Consider the following 17,748-nt stretch of genomic DNA (forward strand, 5'->3'; position numbering starts at 1 on the left):
TGTGAGAGTGGGTATGATGGATATTCCATCTCTGAAACTATTCAAGACTGGACAGTGCTTGGAGCAGCCTGGTCTACTGGAAGGTGTCCCTGCCCATGGCAGGGGGCTGGAATGAGATGAACCTCAAGGGCCCTTCCAACCCAAACCAGTCTATGGATCCATGACCAGAGGGTCTGCCCAGCTCATGGTGACATACGTGAGTGTCTCTGGAAGCAGCAGGTCAATACTCTGCTGAGGCTGCTGTGTGTACGTTCAGCACATCGTGAAACACAGTTTGAAGCTGGAAACAAAGAGTGCAAGACAGCTTCTGCTTAAAATTTTTTCCTTAATTTAGGAATTGCTTTAAGCCAACATTACCTCTGCTTCCTGAGCACACACAAGGCTACTGCCCTGGAAATAATCTGCATTAGCCTTACTGGAGTGACCACGTTGCCATAGCTACTCTTGGTTTCTCTATACCTCAAGCTTGAAGTGTTTATTATGATTAAATCCCATCCTGTCCCATTCTTCATTAAAAAATTCTGGGTTGAGAGTGTCACAAAGTGAATTACAATGTAATCCTTCCTTTTAAGAAGCTGTTTCAAGTAGAAATTCCACAAAGTATCTTAGACATTGATATTTATTAAAGATCATTAATTCATGGTTGGATTATTTTTCTTCAGCCATCACTCCTTCTTTATGATATCTCAGCAGCAGAAACCCCTGGCTCTGTTGGATCATTTCATGACTGGGATTTTTCTTTCACCACTATTTTGTGGACCACTCAGAAAAGATGCTTAACACTCTCAGACACTCAGCTTTGACCACAGAGCTGGCCTCACAGGTTTGAACCAATTTGGCAAGAAAATCAAAATCTGTCTTATGGCACAGGTGGTTATCAGGAAAGCTGGTCCGGGCTCTCTGAATCCCTGTGGGTGTTGCAAGAAGTGACTGCTGCTAGGATGAATACTTTATCAAATGGCCTGTGCTTCTCTTTCCTTGCTTAGCTTGGTTTATTTTTTCTTTGTGGAGAGCGAGCTCAAACCGTAAGGTCCCTCCAGGGTGTTCTTGGCTGTGAAGGAACACAACATTGTCATCCCTGGACTGTTCTGGTCATTGTGTAAATTGGCTTTTCCTTTCTTTGGGAGATGACACACCATTGGTGCACAGCAATCATTTCACACCCCCGTGGCACCCTCTCCAGAGACCTGATGTTCCTGGAGGATCATTCTTGACTCTCCTTGATGTTGCCTTTCCAGCCCTGCTCCAAGTACAGCTTAGGGCAGTCACACACAGCATCCCAGCCCAGCCCCTTCTCAGATTCTTGGCAGGGGATGCTGCAACTCACCCTGGGGACTGGTGCGCGCTCCCTGGCTGCTCCTGCCCTGCCACAAAACACTGCCACATGCTCACAGCCACTGTCCCTGTGCCTTCCCTGTGGTCTCTGTCCTCTGCCTCTCCCTGCGCGCAGCGGGGGTCTAGCACAGTTTTTGCTTTCCCTGGGACTCTGAGCCCCTTGGTCCACCTGAAGTTGGAGTAACGCTGCTCAGCCCTGAGCCTGTGCCTCACGTTCTGCTGTGGCTGCATTTCCCTGGAAGGGCTGCTTTTTCTCCCTCCTCCCCAGGCCTTTCCACAGCCACTGAGATGCAGAATGCTCGTCTGTGCCGCCTGCTTGCACTAGGTAAATTATTTGTGTAATGGGTTGGGGTTATTTTTTAAAGTTGGCAGACTAACTGTGAATCATCAAATCTCCCTGAATTCACTCCTCACAGGACACCCATAAAAGACCCCATTGTGTGGAACAGTGATGGGAGCGGAGCCGGGGCCGGACAGAGGACCCACTCAGTTGATTGTGGATGTGCAGAGGCCGAGTCCGCGCTCGCCGTCCGAGGGCTCGGGTGTGCCAGCGCACACGCCGCTGGCAAGTGTGTGAGGTCTCATGAACTGGGTCCCAAGCGCTCAGCGAGGACCCCTGATACAGTGCCTTAACCACTGATGCTGCTTCTGCTGGAACGAACACTTTCTCCTTTTTGCCTCAGTTTTAACAAGAAGTGACAAATCTGCCCCAGTGCACCCGCGCTGTCCCAGCGGCGATCGGCTGTGCCGGAGTCCCGGGCTGCGGAGGGGCCGCTCCCGGAGGGGACACGCAGGGAGAGCGACACACCCCGCAGCGGGGCGGACACGGGGCGCTCCGCACCCGGCGGGGCCCGGGGGGCGCGGCCGAGCCGAGCCGAGCCGTGCGGGGCCGGGGCGGGGCCGGGGCGGGGAAGGGGCTCCGGAGCGCCCGCCCCGCGCGCAACCTGAGCGCAGGAGCGGCGCCAGGGCCCCGCCTCGGCCGGCGGCGGGAGCGGCTGCGCTCGGCTCGGCTCGGCTCTGCCCTGCCTGGCTCTGCCCGGCCCCGCTCCGCTGCCGGCGGCGCTGCGCTCCCCGCGCCGCGGGCGCTGCGCGGGCTCCCCGCGGTGTCCCCGGCGCCGCCAATGACGGCGGCCGCTGGCGGCGGCGGGGCCGCGGCCGGGTGAGGCGGCGGCGGCGGCGGAGCGCGGCGGTGCCGGCGGGGCCCGCGCCCTCCCGCACGATGTCAGCCCAGGGCAAGTTCAAGAAGGACAAAGAGATCATCGCCGACTACGAGGCGCAGGTCAAAGGTGCGGAGCGCGGGCCGGTGCGGGCGCGGCGGGGCCGCCTTTGTGTGCGGGGCGGGGCGGGGACGGGCCGGCTCCGGCCGCGGGGGCTGCGCCGCCGCCCCCCGCCCCTCCCGCGCTGCGGCAGCGCCGGGCGCGGAGCCGCGGAGGCACCGGCGGGGGAGCCCCGGCCCTGCCCTGCCCTGCCCTGCCCCCCGGGCGCTGCCATCGCCGGGGCTCGGCGTGCGGAGCGCGGTGATGGGCAGAGGTCGTTCGGGCCCCGAAGCGGCGCTGGCCGGGGCCGCCCTCCGGGGCAGCGCCCAGCGGCGGCCGAGGGAGCCCCGGGCTGTGCGCGTCGGGAGCGCTGCCCGCGGCCTCCCGGTGCGGAGGGCATCGATCCTGCCGTCCTTATGTAAGGAAGTTCGCCTTCGTGCTCCGGCCCCTCGCCTCCAGGCCCGCAGTCATTATTATGCAAGTGCCGGTAGTGGTGCGGAGTTGTGCGGCAGTCGTTGCGTTCCTGAGTGTTGGATAGGAATAAAACCAGAGGTTTTGTCTGTTGAGACCACTGAGCAGCAAATCCCAGGCTCCGACTTAATTCATGTTTCGAAGGAAAGTTGGTACCCTGTGATACACGGGAGCTCTGCAGCCCAGGGAAGGGCTCAGCGGCTTGGAGGCGGAGGGAAATGAGCCAGTGTAACCTTCTGTCTATTGCACACCCAGGGATTTTCACGTTGGTACCAAACTGTAGTAATGGGCATTTCTGCATAACTTGGTAATAAATCAACTCCTTATTGCGATAATTGCTAATTCTGTTAGTTGATGACAGCTCCTTTTCCCACCTTCAGACAGAGGATACTCTCGGCTGCTTAGTTCATGCCTTTCACTTGCATTGCCTCCTTCAGTCCCCCCACTATTATATAAAACCAGCTCCACTCTCCCTTCACTCAGTTGTTTTATATCCATATGTGTTCACCACTTCATTATATTTAAGTCCAGAACGTGGTTAATTAAAAGTGTAAAATAGCTTTTCTGCAGATTAATTTGTGCTTGTGCAAACTCAAGAGCTGCCATTTTTCTCCGGATCCCAGCTCAGCTGGGTGATGGCTGGGCTGCACAGACTCCGCTTGGAAAAGTCTCTGCCCAACTGCGGCAGCGCGATGCCAGAGGGAGGGATTCTGGGGAAGGGGCTGGCTGTTGGTTTCGTGCCATTGTTTACTTTCGTGAATTTCAGTCTTTTGTAGCTGGCCTCGGAGAGTGACGGAACAGTCACAACACGCCCTGCTCGGTGCCAATTATCTTTCTGCTTGTGTGTAATTTGGGCAAATTGATGTTATTGCACCTTGCAGTTAAGCAGATGAAATATTCTTTTAGTCTGTGGTATTGTTCATTTTATGGGAGGGGATTTGCATTTGTTCCTAGAGGCTGTCCCATAGTTTCACGTTATTCTCCAAGATGTCCTGGGCCGGATGATTCCTGCTTCTCGGGTACTCAGGGTGCAGAGGGGTCACTGCGGGCAGGACTGGTTCTGAGCTGTTCCGAAAGCTTTGCTGTGGATGTCTCCAGTGCTTTTTCTGATTGTTGTTTATGAGTGGAGTACTCACGGGCCATGATCATTCTTGGCCAGGCTTCTGTAGCCTCATGGTTTCCATATGTGAGGCAGTTAATGCTGGAGTGTATGTGAGGGTGTTACATTACACCACAGCGATCACGTTTTGGGCAGCTGTAATGCAGGCAGTTTGCTGATGGGCCAGTAATAATTTCCTTGGTACTATTCTGTGCATAATTACACCTCCAGGAATGTCTGATTCCTGATATGGGGTACTTGGTCTGTGTTTTCAGCTGCATAAAGACTAATTCTTGTGTTGACAGGGTGTGAGTATGCCTGTGGCTGGGGAGAACTGGGCAGAGTCACGCCCTGAGTGTGCTGCCTTTGGGGAGGTGGCACCCATCCCTGGGCACACGGGGTCTGTTACAGCACCAGCACCAGTGGTCTTGGGGTGACCATGGTGAGATGCAGGGCTCCGGTCCTCACAGCTGTAACTGGGTGGCCTTCACTTGCTGTCACCTCTCTGTGGGGACCAGGCTGGTCCTGATTTTCCCACCTTGCTAAACTGTTGGAGGAGGATAACCATGGGAGTTTGGAGGGATTGGTGCAGAGCTCTGCTCTGGTCTGGGCTTCCTCACTAAATAGGAGCAATGTGAGCAAATGTGGCTGAGCAGGTAGGACAGCAGTTGGTCACTCTGTTTGTAGGGACCCAAGGGGAGCTGGTGGCCAAGGATGCACTGCAGAAGGAGAGGGCTTTTTTGTGCTCAGTTGTGTGTGGAGTATGTGCCAGCCTGACATGGGGTTTGTGATCATCTAAACCTCATCTGAGGCTGTGACAGTGACCAGGAGCACCCATCTCCACTTGTGCACAGTGTGATCTCTCCTGGCTTGACTGAAGGATTGGATCTAGACTACCTCACTATCCCAGATATCCTGTTTATTTTCTTCAAGGATTGAGTCATTATGCTGTTCATATCTAATCCCTTGCTACCCTCGTGAAGACAGATGCCCAGACCTCCAGAGAAAGACTAAAATGTAAGAGAAATAGGGATAAAGACGAGGGAAAGTGGTGGCAAGGGGGACAACCAAAGTGTGTTTACAGAAATGCTGAAATATGAAGGTGATAACAGATGAAAATTTGAAGCAGTGATCTCATGCTACAGAGGATGGGCCTGGAGTCTGAACACGGTCCAGTGCTTGTCCCCAGGGCATGGACAGGAACATGGAAGGGAGAAAGGTGGAAAACCCTGTGAGTGAGCTCCAGGCATACATCAGCATGCATGGAAGAGAAGTAACGCCAGCAAAGCTGCACTGGGAATGCATTTGCAGACGAGGTCAGAGAGGGTTGAAAGTGGGCAGGGTGCTGGTGTTGTGAGGTGCCAGCCAGCACTGGGTGAGGCGATGATCGGCCAGCAGTGCCTCAGGTGCGTCAAACCAGAGAGAGGAGCTGGCCGACACCTGGAAGGACGTGGAGGGGCAAGATTTACTGAGGCTGCTTTCAGGGGAGTTTGGCTGCAGCCTCTAGCTCTGGCTCTTGGTAATTAGAGCAAGGGCTGGGTGGTTCGGAGTGGCTGTCAGTAGCTGCAGGGTGGGAGCCCAGCCCTGCCTGACCTGCGAGTGCTGCAGCCTCGGCTCCAGCAATCGAGGAGCCCACGCGCCGTGTGGGGAGTGAGATTGGACGGGGGAGGGTTGAACTGGGAATTATCTTCGTGCACAGGGTGATTTATTGGCCATGATGGTTCTGTTCCTTCCCTGGAGAATTGTCTCTGCTCCTCTCATGGTGGGAAGGAGTTGTCCTGAAAATGCTTGGAAAGATAGTGGGGGGGTGTGTGTGGGGCACATGTGGGTCTGCTGAGAGCCCTGCTGCACACGCTGTTCCTGGCTGGCTGGGAGGGCTGGGGGCTGGTGACAGGGGCTGCCAGTGCTGCGGGCTGTGTGAGGCTCTGGGTCGGTGCCGCTCTGCTGTTGGGAGTGGGAGTAGGTGATGGCTGCTGTCCGCGGCGGCTGCAGCGCAGCTCCTGCAGCTCTGCAGAGTGCTTGCTGCCTGCCCGTGCACGGAGACCTCTCTGTCACCTCTCCTGCACACAGGCAGCGCTGGCAGGCTCCTTCCCACGGTGCGGTGTCTCCTGTCACTTATCTGGGCTCTGTCCTTCTCTGCTGCTGCTTTGCACCCTCCAGCTGTCCCGTGAGGGGAGAGCTGGCCCCAGCACTGGCAGGAGATGCTTGCTGGATGGTACCAGAAAGAAAATATTTAAGAATACTTTTAGGAAGCAGGTTTTCTTATTTGCCTTAGCCTTGCAGACAAGAGTGGTGGTGTTAAAAATAAACACCAATGGAGATATGGCTGCAGATTTACAACTGCCACATGACAGTTGCCTGCGGAATACAGAGCACAGCAGATCCTTGGATGCACAATTAAAGTGCGTGTTTTCAGATGTACAGTTTTGGGGTTTTTTTGGTCTATCTGGCCAGAAATCTAAATAAATATATCTTCCTCATTATGGTTACATGCCTGATTTGTGGCTTTAATGCAGCAAAACGAACCAGTTTTAATTATGCAGATACAACCGCCTATGGTCCAGCATTGGCAATCTTGCAGAAAATTGTTCCTTGTGTTGATTGGCTGTTTAATTTTGTATTGCTTCCTGCAGTTTTGCCTTAACCCTGGCAAAACACAGGCCCCTGTGTGATCCCTCTGGCTGCTGTGGCAGGAGATTGCTGTGAGGCAGTGGCATCTTGTGTGGTGTGACTGGCAGGTGACATGATCCTTTGTGATCCTGGAGGTTGGCCTCTCCAAATGGTGCATCTGGCTGCATAGTGGCCAGGGGATGATTCCTTGACTCCTGTGACTCTTAGTTGCTGCATAAATTTATACTAAAACTAAAGTTTTAATAGTTTTAGCATCTAAAAACACTAAAAAGATTTACAGACTTGGCCCAAAGAAAACGAATGTATTCTTTCTCATTTTCATAAAGTTTAGGTTCATTTATCATTGCCCATTAGCTTCCTTTGACTTCTTCTATTGCAGCAGCTGCATCCCTTATTTTGTGTCTATTTTCTTATCCTACCTCTTGCCCTCTTTCCACTTTGCTCAGAAAATGTTGGGAAAATTCCCATGCCAAGTAATTTTCCAGGATACTGGTTTGCTCAGGGGAGGAGCTTTGCTTCCCAGTGAGGAGAGGCATCAAGGCTTGAACTTGACAACTCATTGAATGAAATGGTTCTGTGCAAGAGGGAAGGTGGCACCCCTTTGTAGCCAGAGGGAAGCTGCTAAACAGAAACAGATAGAAAACGTCTGTTGGCTTAGTTGCTGTGCTCAACAAAATGCGGAGAAGCGTCACCCAAGGGTGCCCAGCGTGCCTGGCACTGCTCAGCTGGCTCTGGTGGAGCTGTGTGCAGCAGGTAGCAGATGCTGATGGATCTGGTCTGGTTTCTGCTGTGAGACTTGGAGAGAGCTGCTCCACGCTGCTCCTGGTTGCCACCACCCCCTTCCCTGCTGTGTTCCTGTGGGTCTGGCAGCTGGGTTTTACAGAGCCCTCCGTGTGTGGGCCCCGGGCAGGCCATGTGCAGGGAGAGCAGGGAGTTTAGGCATGATTCCTAATAAAGACTAATTGTAAGTTTCTAATGGAAACAATTTGAATTTATCAGGGATGTTCCTGCAAAGTGCAAGTCCCGAGTGCTTCAGCAGAGGCTGGGATGGTTCAGCTGAGTCAGCAGCTCCTGCCAGTGACTGACCGCCAGCAGCTCTGTGCAGCTGTGGTGGGATGGTCCATCCATCCTCAGCAGCTCCTCCTGCTTGGCCAGAACTGCTGGGCAGCATGTCCTGAGTCACAGCTTGTCCCAGGGCAGGGATCTGGTGGCCAGAGCTGGGGTCCTGCCGTGCTCTCAGGTGATTTAGATACAGAACAAGGGTATTTTGATCCTCTAAGCCTGGCTGTATTCTTCCCTGATAGCTGGCAGGTGCCAGGGTGTGCAGATGGCATTATTTGTCAGTCTGCCTCTCCTCCTGATAACAATAAAACGCTCTTACAACACTTACTCGAGGCCTGTAGCTAGTCCTCGTTCCAGGTGAGGAGTTTTAAGGGCTGTTAGAGTGCAGCACCAAATGCCCTTCAGGTGTTCAGCAGATATAAGCCTCTGTAAAGTGGAATGTGGTAAGTTGTGTGTGCAGTTTCAGCCCCTGTCAGGAGCAGGATTTACTCTCCCTTTTGCTGGCCTGTGGGAGATGGGGGAGACCCTCCCCCTTGAGCTCTCAGGTTTTCTCCTGCCTGGCTTTGGCTTGGTTTCAGAAGCTGTTTGTCAAGCTCCCACGCATGGCAGCAGCAGTCGCTCCTGGGATGCCTTTGCTGGCCTGGGAGCAGCCGAGCCCCTGGAAGGGACAGGGACAGGAGGGGACAGGACAGGACAGGTCACACAGGGGGTGCCTGGCCCGGGGCTGCCAGGGCTCAGCAGCATGTGTGGGCACGCTCCTCCTGCCACCCTCCAGCACAGCTGGCACCAAGCAATCTCCCCTTTCTTACTGCCTGGGTGGCTCTGTGCTCCTGACTGTTGGTTTGCTGAGCTGCCAACAAGCCCTGCTTCTGAAAAGGTGAATATTCCTTCCTAATGACTGCTGTGCTGAGTGTGCCCCACCTCTGTGTGAGTGGTGTGTGCCTCAGCAGTGGCCGAGGGCAGGGTGAGCAGTGTGAGTCCGTGTGCTGGTGGGGTGAAGGTGGCCTGTGCCTGTCACTGCTGACCTCCTTAGGGCTGCCAGCCCTTGCCCCGTGCTCCTGCTCTGGGCCTGTGCTTACTGGATGTGCTTTACTCTGTTCACGTCTTTGAGAGCCTGATTTGTAAACTTTTCCCTGACAAACTGGCCCAAGACAACTTATTTTAGTCTCCCTTTTCTCTCTGTAAGGCACTTGCAGTGGTTTGGACAGAGGCAGCCACTGAGCAGTGTAACGCAACATGCAATTTTAAGAGAGGAAGTGGAGTATCAAAATAAAATTAGTGAGGGAGTTCATGGGGCTGTGGTGTGTTCCCTGGACTAGACCCAGTCGGTGTGATGGAGCTGTGGGTTCCTTACTGCCAGGGTGCTCTGCTGCTGTTTTGCTCTGGCTTGTTTTAAGTGTAAAAGTTTAGGAAGACAGAAGGACACAGACCTGTAATTGACCGGAGTTCAGGAGATGGAGGACTGCCTTCAATGATTCCCATTAAGGGAAGAGGGTATCTGCTTTTCCATGGCTTTTCTTCATCTGTGAGTCCAGCTTTGTGGAGCAGTGTTGCACACAGCAGGACTGCAGCAGAATGCCCTGTCATGGACTTGCTGACAGTGGCTTCTCGAGAACTTCACCATGACAGAGCTTCCTTCTTGCTGCTGTAGTGTTACTGCTTTGTTTGTTTGTTTAAAGGGTGTTTGCGGTCTCCAGGCACTTCTGTGGCACTGTGGGAGCCCGAGGGGGTGTTGTGCTTTGGAAAGGTAAGAGGAGATGACATCCAGATCTAAGCTCGAGATCATCCTTTGATAATGTTAGGTTGCTGGCCTCGTGTGTGTGAAGAGAAGGCAGGCACAGTGTAGAGGCTGCTGTGCAGCAGGTGGCTCTGAGTGCCCTGAGAGGTCTGCCTGCACCCCTGCTCACCCACTGAAGGGCACCTTGTCCTGCTTGAACCACCTGGAATTCACTCCTGCAGTCCTAGACAGAAACTCTTGTATTCTGCCAGCTTTTCCTTTAATCGTTCTAGATTTTATTTTCCATTAAATACATTAAATGTTTTGTAGGGGATTTCCTATTGCTCTGTTCTTTTTTACCACTAAAGTGAATGGGACTTCTCCTCTGGTAATAAATGAACGTGGAAATCAGGATCTCCACTGTAATTGGATTTTTCAGATAGCTCAGGAAGAGCCTGAGGAAGTGTGGCAAAAAAAGTTTTAATTTGGAATAGATCAAGTAACCTGGGAATCAGACTCTCAGTAGGTTCTTTCAAAGCATTTTTTTTTCTTTTAACATCCTTGCTGGGTCGTGTTCTGAGTGACTCATGGCTTTAAAAGCATTTTTTCCCTGCATGTTTTTTCCTGCTTGTGCGCTCTTGACCTACTGTTGCTAAAATTCCTAAAGAAATACTAAGTAAACATATTGTAAGTGAAAATGTCATATTCTAAACCCCTGGAAGTGAAATCATTACAAAGAGTACTCATGTAGTCATTGTTCTGCAGGATGGCAGTGTGAGATGCACTCTTGAAATAACAATAATCTGTTCTGTGGGAGAGGTCAGCTCCAGGCTAAAGGGGAGTGAGAAGAAGAGGAAAAAAGAAATGCATGCTCTTTGCCTCTCCTCCTAATCACACAACATGTACTCATGCATCCCTGGGACTGGGATGTAGCTGCCTACTGCTTTTAAATGCCTGTCCAGGGCAGGGAGGAGACATCTGTGTTGCATGGGAGAGGAGCCTGGAGCAGATGGTGTACCTTTCTTAAGGCTCTGGATGGAAGGAAGTAATTTTGCAGGTCACAAAGCTGAAGAGTAACTTCAGAATTAAAGCTTCATTGGGGGTTTAGTGGCGGTTGGTCATGGGAAGAGTCCCAGGTTTGTCCTCAGGATTTCCCTGACTGGGTGAGAGCTGGGTGCAAACCCCGCTGGTTTCTGGCGTGTGTGGTCTGGTTGGTGTGCCAAGAATTTGGAGGCTGGTCACATTGTCACTGTGAGTTTGCTGCAGTGTCCTTGTCTGTGGCGTACATCACAATGACAGTGAAAAAGACATTTATGGTCACCAAACTAACTACCGAGCCTGCAGCAATTCATGGTGGCAGTACACCTTTAGAAGAAAGAAAAAATCTTCAGTGTCCTCTTCTTTCACTTTCTTGGAGTCTTCACCAGGCTGTATGTCTCCAGAGTTTGTTGGCAAGAGCTCCTTGTCCCCAATGTGAAGCCTCAGGTTTCCCAGGAGCTCATCTGCTCTTTTTCAGCCTGCATCCAGATTACTTGCCAGGACAGAAGCACAGCTGGTCCTTGCAGGCTCTGAATTGCCAAGGTGATAGCCGTGGCTCCAGCTGCAGCTTCAATGGGCACCCAATATCCTCAGCTTCTGGGATCACCCTGGCTGAGCTTTCCTGTTCTCCTGCATTGCAAGGCCTGTCCCAGGTGAAGCCATCCGTGTGGCTTTGATGGCACTGCCATCTCTCCCCTTTGCTGTTGTCCCTAAGTGCTGCCTGCTTGGTGTTGCACTGTGGGGCTCTTTAATTGTTGTTTGTCATCGTGGGAATTGCTTGTTCTAAAACCAATTACAACCTGACAAAACTGATCTGCCTTATTTACAAATACATCCATCTGGCCGTGGATTGCCTGATAGCGCTGCCAGAGCCGTGTGAGGCCTGGATTGCTGCTGAGTTACCAGAGGGCTCCTGTGCCGGCATTGCCTGGAGCTTTGCTGCATGGGTGTTCTTTGTGGGACAGGGCAGTTTGTGATTCAGGTGACGAATGCTGTGCAGGCCAGGCAGAGATAAAGCACTGTGTGCATGTCCTGGCCCCACCTGCAGCCAGCGGTGGGATGGAGATGCTGCTGCAGCGCAGATCCACGAGCACCAGTGCCTGCTGCTGCTGGCACCTCGCAGGGGCTGGGTGAGCTGTGCCCTGCTCATGGGCAGCTGTGCCAGGAGAAGGGTGCACACAGGGGCTGGCACCTCGCAGGGGCTGGGTGAGCTGTGCCCTGCTCATGGGCAGCTGTGCCAGGAGAAGGGTGCACACAGGGGCTGGAGCTGGCAAGCTGGAAGCCTGGGCTGTTTGGAAGGGGCTGGTGGTGGGTGCCCCTGAGGTGGGTGTTCTGTGCCCTTTGGCTGCTGCAACAGCTGTGGGAATCCAGACTGCAGGATCCCTGCCTGAGGGGAGTTGGCAGATTCCTAATCTTCCAGAAACCTGTGTGATAATCGAGGCAGGACTAGATTCCTCCTTGGAAGCTGTAGTCTCAGAGTAGGGTTCCTGTAGGCAAGAGGAGGTGGAAGGTGCCTGGGGTGCTAGACTCTGATTTCAGTGTGTTCCTGGAATTCAGCTTTATAAAGGCTCAAAAAAGGAGAAAAATGAATGGCTGGTGTTGGGACATTGGAGATTAAAACCATCAGATCTGGTAGCTGAAACTGTTTCAGACTATTTTAGTTTTCCTATGAATGTTCAGTTGCAGCTTAAAAAAGAACTGAGACATTATGAGTCAGTTCTGATTTCACCCTTGGGCCAGCAGTTCAAAGCTGAATATAGTGAATTTCAGAAGCCTTCACTAACAGCCTCTGCTCCTTGTTTACTCTGTGTGTGGCCCAGAGAGGGGAGGAGACACAGAGACATACGTATGTTTGTGTATATACGTATGTAAACAAATATAGCACGAGGAAAGCAGGGAGGAGTTGCTCCCCTAAAATAGGTAATTCAGATTAGTATGTCTGCGTTTTGGCAAGTAGCTGGAGGCGAGCAAATTGGTTATTGTGAATAATTTATATGAGAAAATCAGGCCTGTTTTTGTTTGTGATTTATCTAGGAATGAACTTTAACTTTTATATTTATGAATATAATCATCGGTTTTCTCTGGCTGGCTGAATAACTGAAAATTCATAAATTGGGATTAACTGTCAGTACAGAATACTGCAATCTGTATAGGAAAACCTGTGTTTACATGGATCTAAGTTTTTTTTGATTCCCCATCACCATAGTAACAAAAGATTTTCCATAAGGGTGAGCTAGTCTGGCAGTGGGAGTAAGGTAGGACATTCCCATTTTACCTCCAGATCTCTGAACGTTCTTTGACCTCTTAGCTCAGATTTTTAGTACCACACTCGTGGGCTTTTGGTGATGGGATTTTTGTAATTGGTGACTGTTAGCATGCTGAAATTGGTATTTGTGTTATAATCCATGGTTTCCCAATTCTCAGCAGTACCTGGTTCCTGTTAACAGGTTTTTAATAGGAATTTTTCTGAAATTCATTAGAGACAAATAACAGCCCTTTGATTTTCCTCTTTTTTTCTCCTAGTACTAGACCATAGTTTAAAGCTGAAAATCTGGGGGCTCTTGTGTTCTCCCAGGGGTTGTGGGCAGTCTGGGGCTGTCCTGGTGAGCTCTGACAGGGTTGTGAGCAGTCTGGGGCTGTCCTGGTGTACAGTGACAGGGTTGTGAGCAGTCTGGGGCTGTCCTGGTGTACAGGGCCAGGGTTGTGGGCAGTCTGGGGCTGTCCTGGTGTACAGGGCCAGGGTTGTGGGCAGTCTGGGGCTGTCCTGGTGAGCTCTGACAGGGTTGTGAGCAGTCTGGGGCTGTCCTGGTGAGCTCTGACAGGGTTGTGAGCAGTCTGGGGCTGTCCTGGTGTACAGTGACAGGGTTATGGGCAGTCTGGGGCTGTCCTGGTGTACAGTGACAGGGTTGTGAGCAGTCTGGGGCTGTCCTGGTGAGCCCTGACAGGGTTGTGGGCAGTCTGGGGCTGTCCTGGTGTACAGTGCCAGGGTTGTGGGCAGTCTGGGGCTGTCCTGGTGAGCTCTGACAGGGTTGTGAGCAGTCTGGGGCTGTCCTGGTGAGCTCTGACAGGGTTATGGGCAGTCTGGGGCTGTCCTGGTGTACAGTGACAGGGTTGTGAGCAGTCTGGGGCTGTCCTGGTGATCCCCAGTGACTGCTGAGGGGATGTTGGCTTTGGCCAGGTCCCTCACGGCCCCACCATTCAGTGTGTGCTGGTGCAGCTGTGGAGATGCTCCAGAGGAGCCTGGGATTGTACAGTGCTGTTCACACGGGCACTGGTTTTGTTCACTAGTTTTAAATCCAAATAGAAAATTGTATCCCTGTTGATGGTCTTCTCCTTGAAACATAGTTATGGCTCTGTATAATGCAGCTGTTCCTTATCTCTGTAAAATGTCCTGGCTGGAGGAAACTTCTTGGGCATAATTTATGATTGCCTATGACATTTTTTTGGGAGAGGGAGAGAGAAAATAATCCATTAAAATTTACAGTAAAATTGTTAGGATAAACCCTACGAATTTAAGAAAAGTTCATTTGCTTATAGTTAAGCGAATGGCTAAATTTTGGTTAGTTCTTTACACATTCCTTAGTTTGGACAACTGCTCTGCTTTGTTTTATTCAGTTTCAGTGTTCATTTGAATGAAAAGCTCCAAAGTTAAAGGGAGATTTTTCTCACTGAACAAATTCTGCTGAGTTTGCAATTAATCCCTAGTAAGAGGCAGTCGACCTAATATATAGACATTATTTCAGGGAAATATTAATGTGTAGCCTTCTACCTTTTCACTGAAGTGATTGTAATTTTATTTGTAATTTACATTTTAAAACTTAAAAGTATGCATCTTGAGTTTGATCTTTAAAGTTCCAGCGTGTTAGAAATACACAATTATTTGTAAGGGTCTTGGATGTTTTCTTCCCTGTTTTTGCCTTGTGGTCAGTCTGTCCGTAGCCTGTGCCTTCCTCAGCTCCAGCGTGTGTTCCCTGATTAGCTCCCTGAAGGCCATGCTGTGATTTTTCCCGAGCAGGGAGTGAGCACAAGGCCATAATGATAAAGCCTGGTCAGAGCTGCTGTGGCTGTGTGTGCTGGGCTGAACGAGGTGTCCCTCTCTCCCTCCCGGAGCAGCATGTGGCTCCTGGGGGAACTTCCATGTGCATTGTGCTAAAATACCTTCAGCTGTGCCCTGTTAGTAGCAGTAGGTGTGATTTGGGGCGTTTGCAAGGGGGTTTCTGTGGCTTTCCTAGTGCCTGGCTGCCCTGTGCTGGGAGGGCAGCAGGGCTCTGACACCCCCTTGGCGCTGAACGCTGGCTCAGCCAAAAAGCTTCCCAAAGCCTCTCCTCTGTATCTCTGTATCTTCTGGCAGAGCTCACATCTCCGACATATGCTCCTCTAGTCTGTAGATAAAATCCTGCAGTGCTGGGAGATCTGACATCCTCCCTGGCTGGTCTCTTAACTGATTTGATACTTCTGTCCCAGTACTGAAACTAAATTTTATTTTGCTTAAAGGAGGTGACTGGTTCCTGCGTTTTCCTTGGTGCTTGTGAAATGGGATTCTCTGGGAAGATTGCTCCAGAGAAATCACAACATTTTTCTGGGAGTCCAGCTGTATCCTAGGTGAAGCAAGCAGTTGGCCTGGCAGTGCTCCAGCTGGAGTGTTCAGGGGAGCTGCTGTGTGTTCTGATGGGTCGTGCTGCTGCTCAGAGGGACCTCGACAGGCTGGGGACACAGGCAGCAGGAGTCTCGGGAAGTTCAGCCAGGGAACTCTTTTTTCCCCAAAAGGTGGGGAAGTAGCCCTTTTAGACTCACTGTGCTGTTACAAGTTACATTTCTTAAAAAGCACTCTCATAAAAATAGTGGTGGGCTGGTCTCTAACTGGATTTAAAATGTTTCTTGTAATTCACTAATGCATTTCCCATCATGTTGCCAGAACGTATGCTGTGACTTTGAGGAGCCAGCAAATGCAAGTTGCAGAGAATTCCAAATGGCCATTTATTTTGAGCAGGATCGTAGTTCTCACTTGGAGTTTCCTGCCATTACTGAGAATTAAACATTTCTCCTTGTTCCTGTGTGCTATTTAATCCCATGAGTAGAGGCCCCTAAACTGTGCTGTGTGAAGCCATTCAGTTCAGTATTCTAATGGAGATGATAAATAAAGGTGGGATGCTTGCCTGGGGCACAGCCTGTGGGGCCACGTTTGGTGGTGAGGTCTGAGCTGGTTCCTGGCCTGGGGGACCTGGGCTGTGCTGGCACCAACCTCTGCCCGGCCTGGGGGACCTGGGCTGTGCTGGCACCAACCTCTGCCCGGCCTGGGGGACCTGGGCTGTGCTGGCACCAACCTCTGCCCGGCCTGGGGGACCTGGGCTGTGCTGGCACCAACCTCTGCCCGGCCTGGGGGACCTGGGCTGTGCTGGCACCAACCTCTGCCCGGCCATCAGTGGAGCAGCACACTGGGAGTCCATGACAAATACTTACACAACCCTCTGCTTGAGTCCTCTTGTTGGCAGCATCTTTTGTCTTTTTCTTCTTGGTAATGTCTTCTTTCTCTTTTTGTAGTATCCTGTACCTTCATTAATCAAGATTCCTGTAGGATTTTGCTAGGAGCAGACCAGCCAGTCTTTGGCAAGATGGTGCTTTAGACAAAAAGCAGGAGCTGTGCTTCTGTGGGCTTCTTTGCAGAGCAGAGTAACTCTGTGCTCCTGCAGGAAGGACACATCTGTCCTCCCTGTCCTGCTGTCACTGCTGTCCCCTTCATCGGGGACTGTCATCGATAGGAACAGTCAGTGCTGGTGAAACTTAGCATTTTGTCCTATTTTTGCATTTATTAGCATACACTGATTATTCATAGGAATAATTACCCTTTACCAATTCACATTAATTTAGATGGCTTTTGAAAAGCAATCAAGAAGAGTGGGAATGATAATTCATCAAAGACATATGGCACAGAAGAAATAGGGTGCATTTTACGTCATGACCATGTCAAGACACTGTCAGCTTTTCCCTTCAGATTGCAGTCATTGGAACCCAGTTTGATGGTTGTGGCTAAAGGCCACAATGTGCTCCCTACCTCAGGTTGATTCATGCTCTTTGTCTCACTTCTGTGTCCCTTCAGGAACAACATAATTTTGGGGGGGACAGCATGAAAGCAGACAAAACCTTGCACTAGGTCATTTCACCATTCCAAAGTGCCTTGCCTGTCCCTGCACAGGTAGGGTTAAATTCTCAAGTGCTTTTATTATCAGGGAGCACATGAAGCTTGGAGGAGACAGCAGATTCTTGTGTGCCCTCAGCCACAGGGAAGTGCCCTGCAGTCTTCTTCACGGCCAGGGCCAGCGTGTTTCTTTGGCAGGGGAGAAGGTCTTGACAGTACAGTCAGATGTTGGGCGTGTTTAGAGGGTGACCCAGCTGAGCAGGGCTGTGAAGTGTTACTCTCTCAGTCATGGTGAGTCTTCTCTGACTTTGAACTAGGCAATGGAGATGAAAATCCGAGTGTCACGTGGGACTCATGGCCTGAAAGTACTGACTGTGTTCTTTTGCTCTGGGTTACAGATGCTGCTCTGGAAGCCTAACGTGATGTGATGAAATAAGAGTGCCTTGGTAGACAGAGATGTGGAGTGAGTAATCCTTAGAGAAGGCAGGAAGAGGCAGGGTTCAGTTCAGGTCAGAGGAAAGCCTGAGCAGTGGTCATACTCGTTTTGGAGGAGGAGAGCAGCAAGCATGTATAGGGTTGGTCTTTGTGATGCTTCAGTGGTTAAAACCTTGTTTTCTCAATTCAGGGAGATAAATTCTTCTGTTTTTCAAATGAGCCTGGAACTGCTCCGGTGCAGATTGGTACAAGTGTTGATCAGCTGGTGCTACTCGGCAGGAGCTGCTCCACAGCCCAGTGTGGTTCCAGTCAATATTGGCTGCTTGCAGCGAGCACAAGTCATCCCTCATTGGGAGCGTCTCACAGAAGGAATGGCTCCTGCACGGAAAACAAACACTAGTGAGCTGTGGCAGATATAGCTCCAGGATTATTTTGCTGACATTGTCAGAATTTTAGTAACTGAGAAGAAATCTCCATTGAGGAACGTTTGCAGGGGGTTGGTTACACACTTTATGTGCAGGGAGGGGTGGGTGTCAGTTCTATTAGTCTGGAATAATGTGTTGTCAGG

The 17,748-nt window shown here is 51.3% G+C and overlaps 1 protein-coding gene across 1 annotated transcript in view; it reads left to right on the plus strand.

Annotated features, from left to right (window-relative positions):
- The first annotated feature begins 2,283 nt into the window (after nt 1-2,283).
- SRGAP3 (SLIT-ROBO Rho GTPase activating protein 3) overlaps nt 2,284-17,748 on the plus strand; it is a 66,487-nt gene continuing 51,022 nt past the window's right edge. The window contains exon 1 of the mRNA XM_030227909.2: nt 2,284-2,621. Coding sequence (XP_030083769.1) covers nt 2,555-2,621 — 67 coding nt within the window. The 5' untranslated portion in view covers nt 2,284-2,554. The remainder of the gene's footprint in view (nt 2,622-17,748) is intronic.

The sequence above is a fragment of the Serinus canaria genome, chromosome 12, assembly GCF_022539315.1.
Source record: "Serinus canaria isolate serCan28SL12 chromosome 12, serCan2020, whole genome shotgun sequence".
Lineage (NCBI taxonomy): Eukaryota > Metazoa > Chordata > Aves > Passeriformes > Fringillidae > Serinus > Serinus canaria.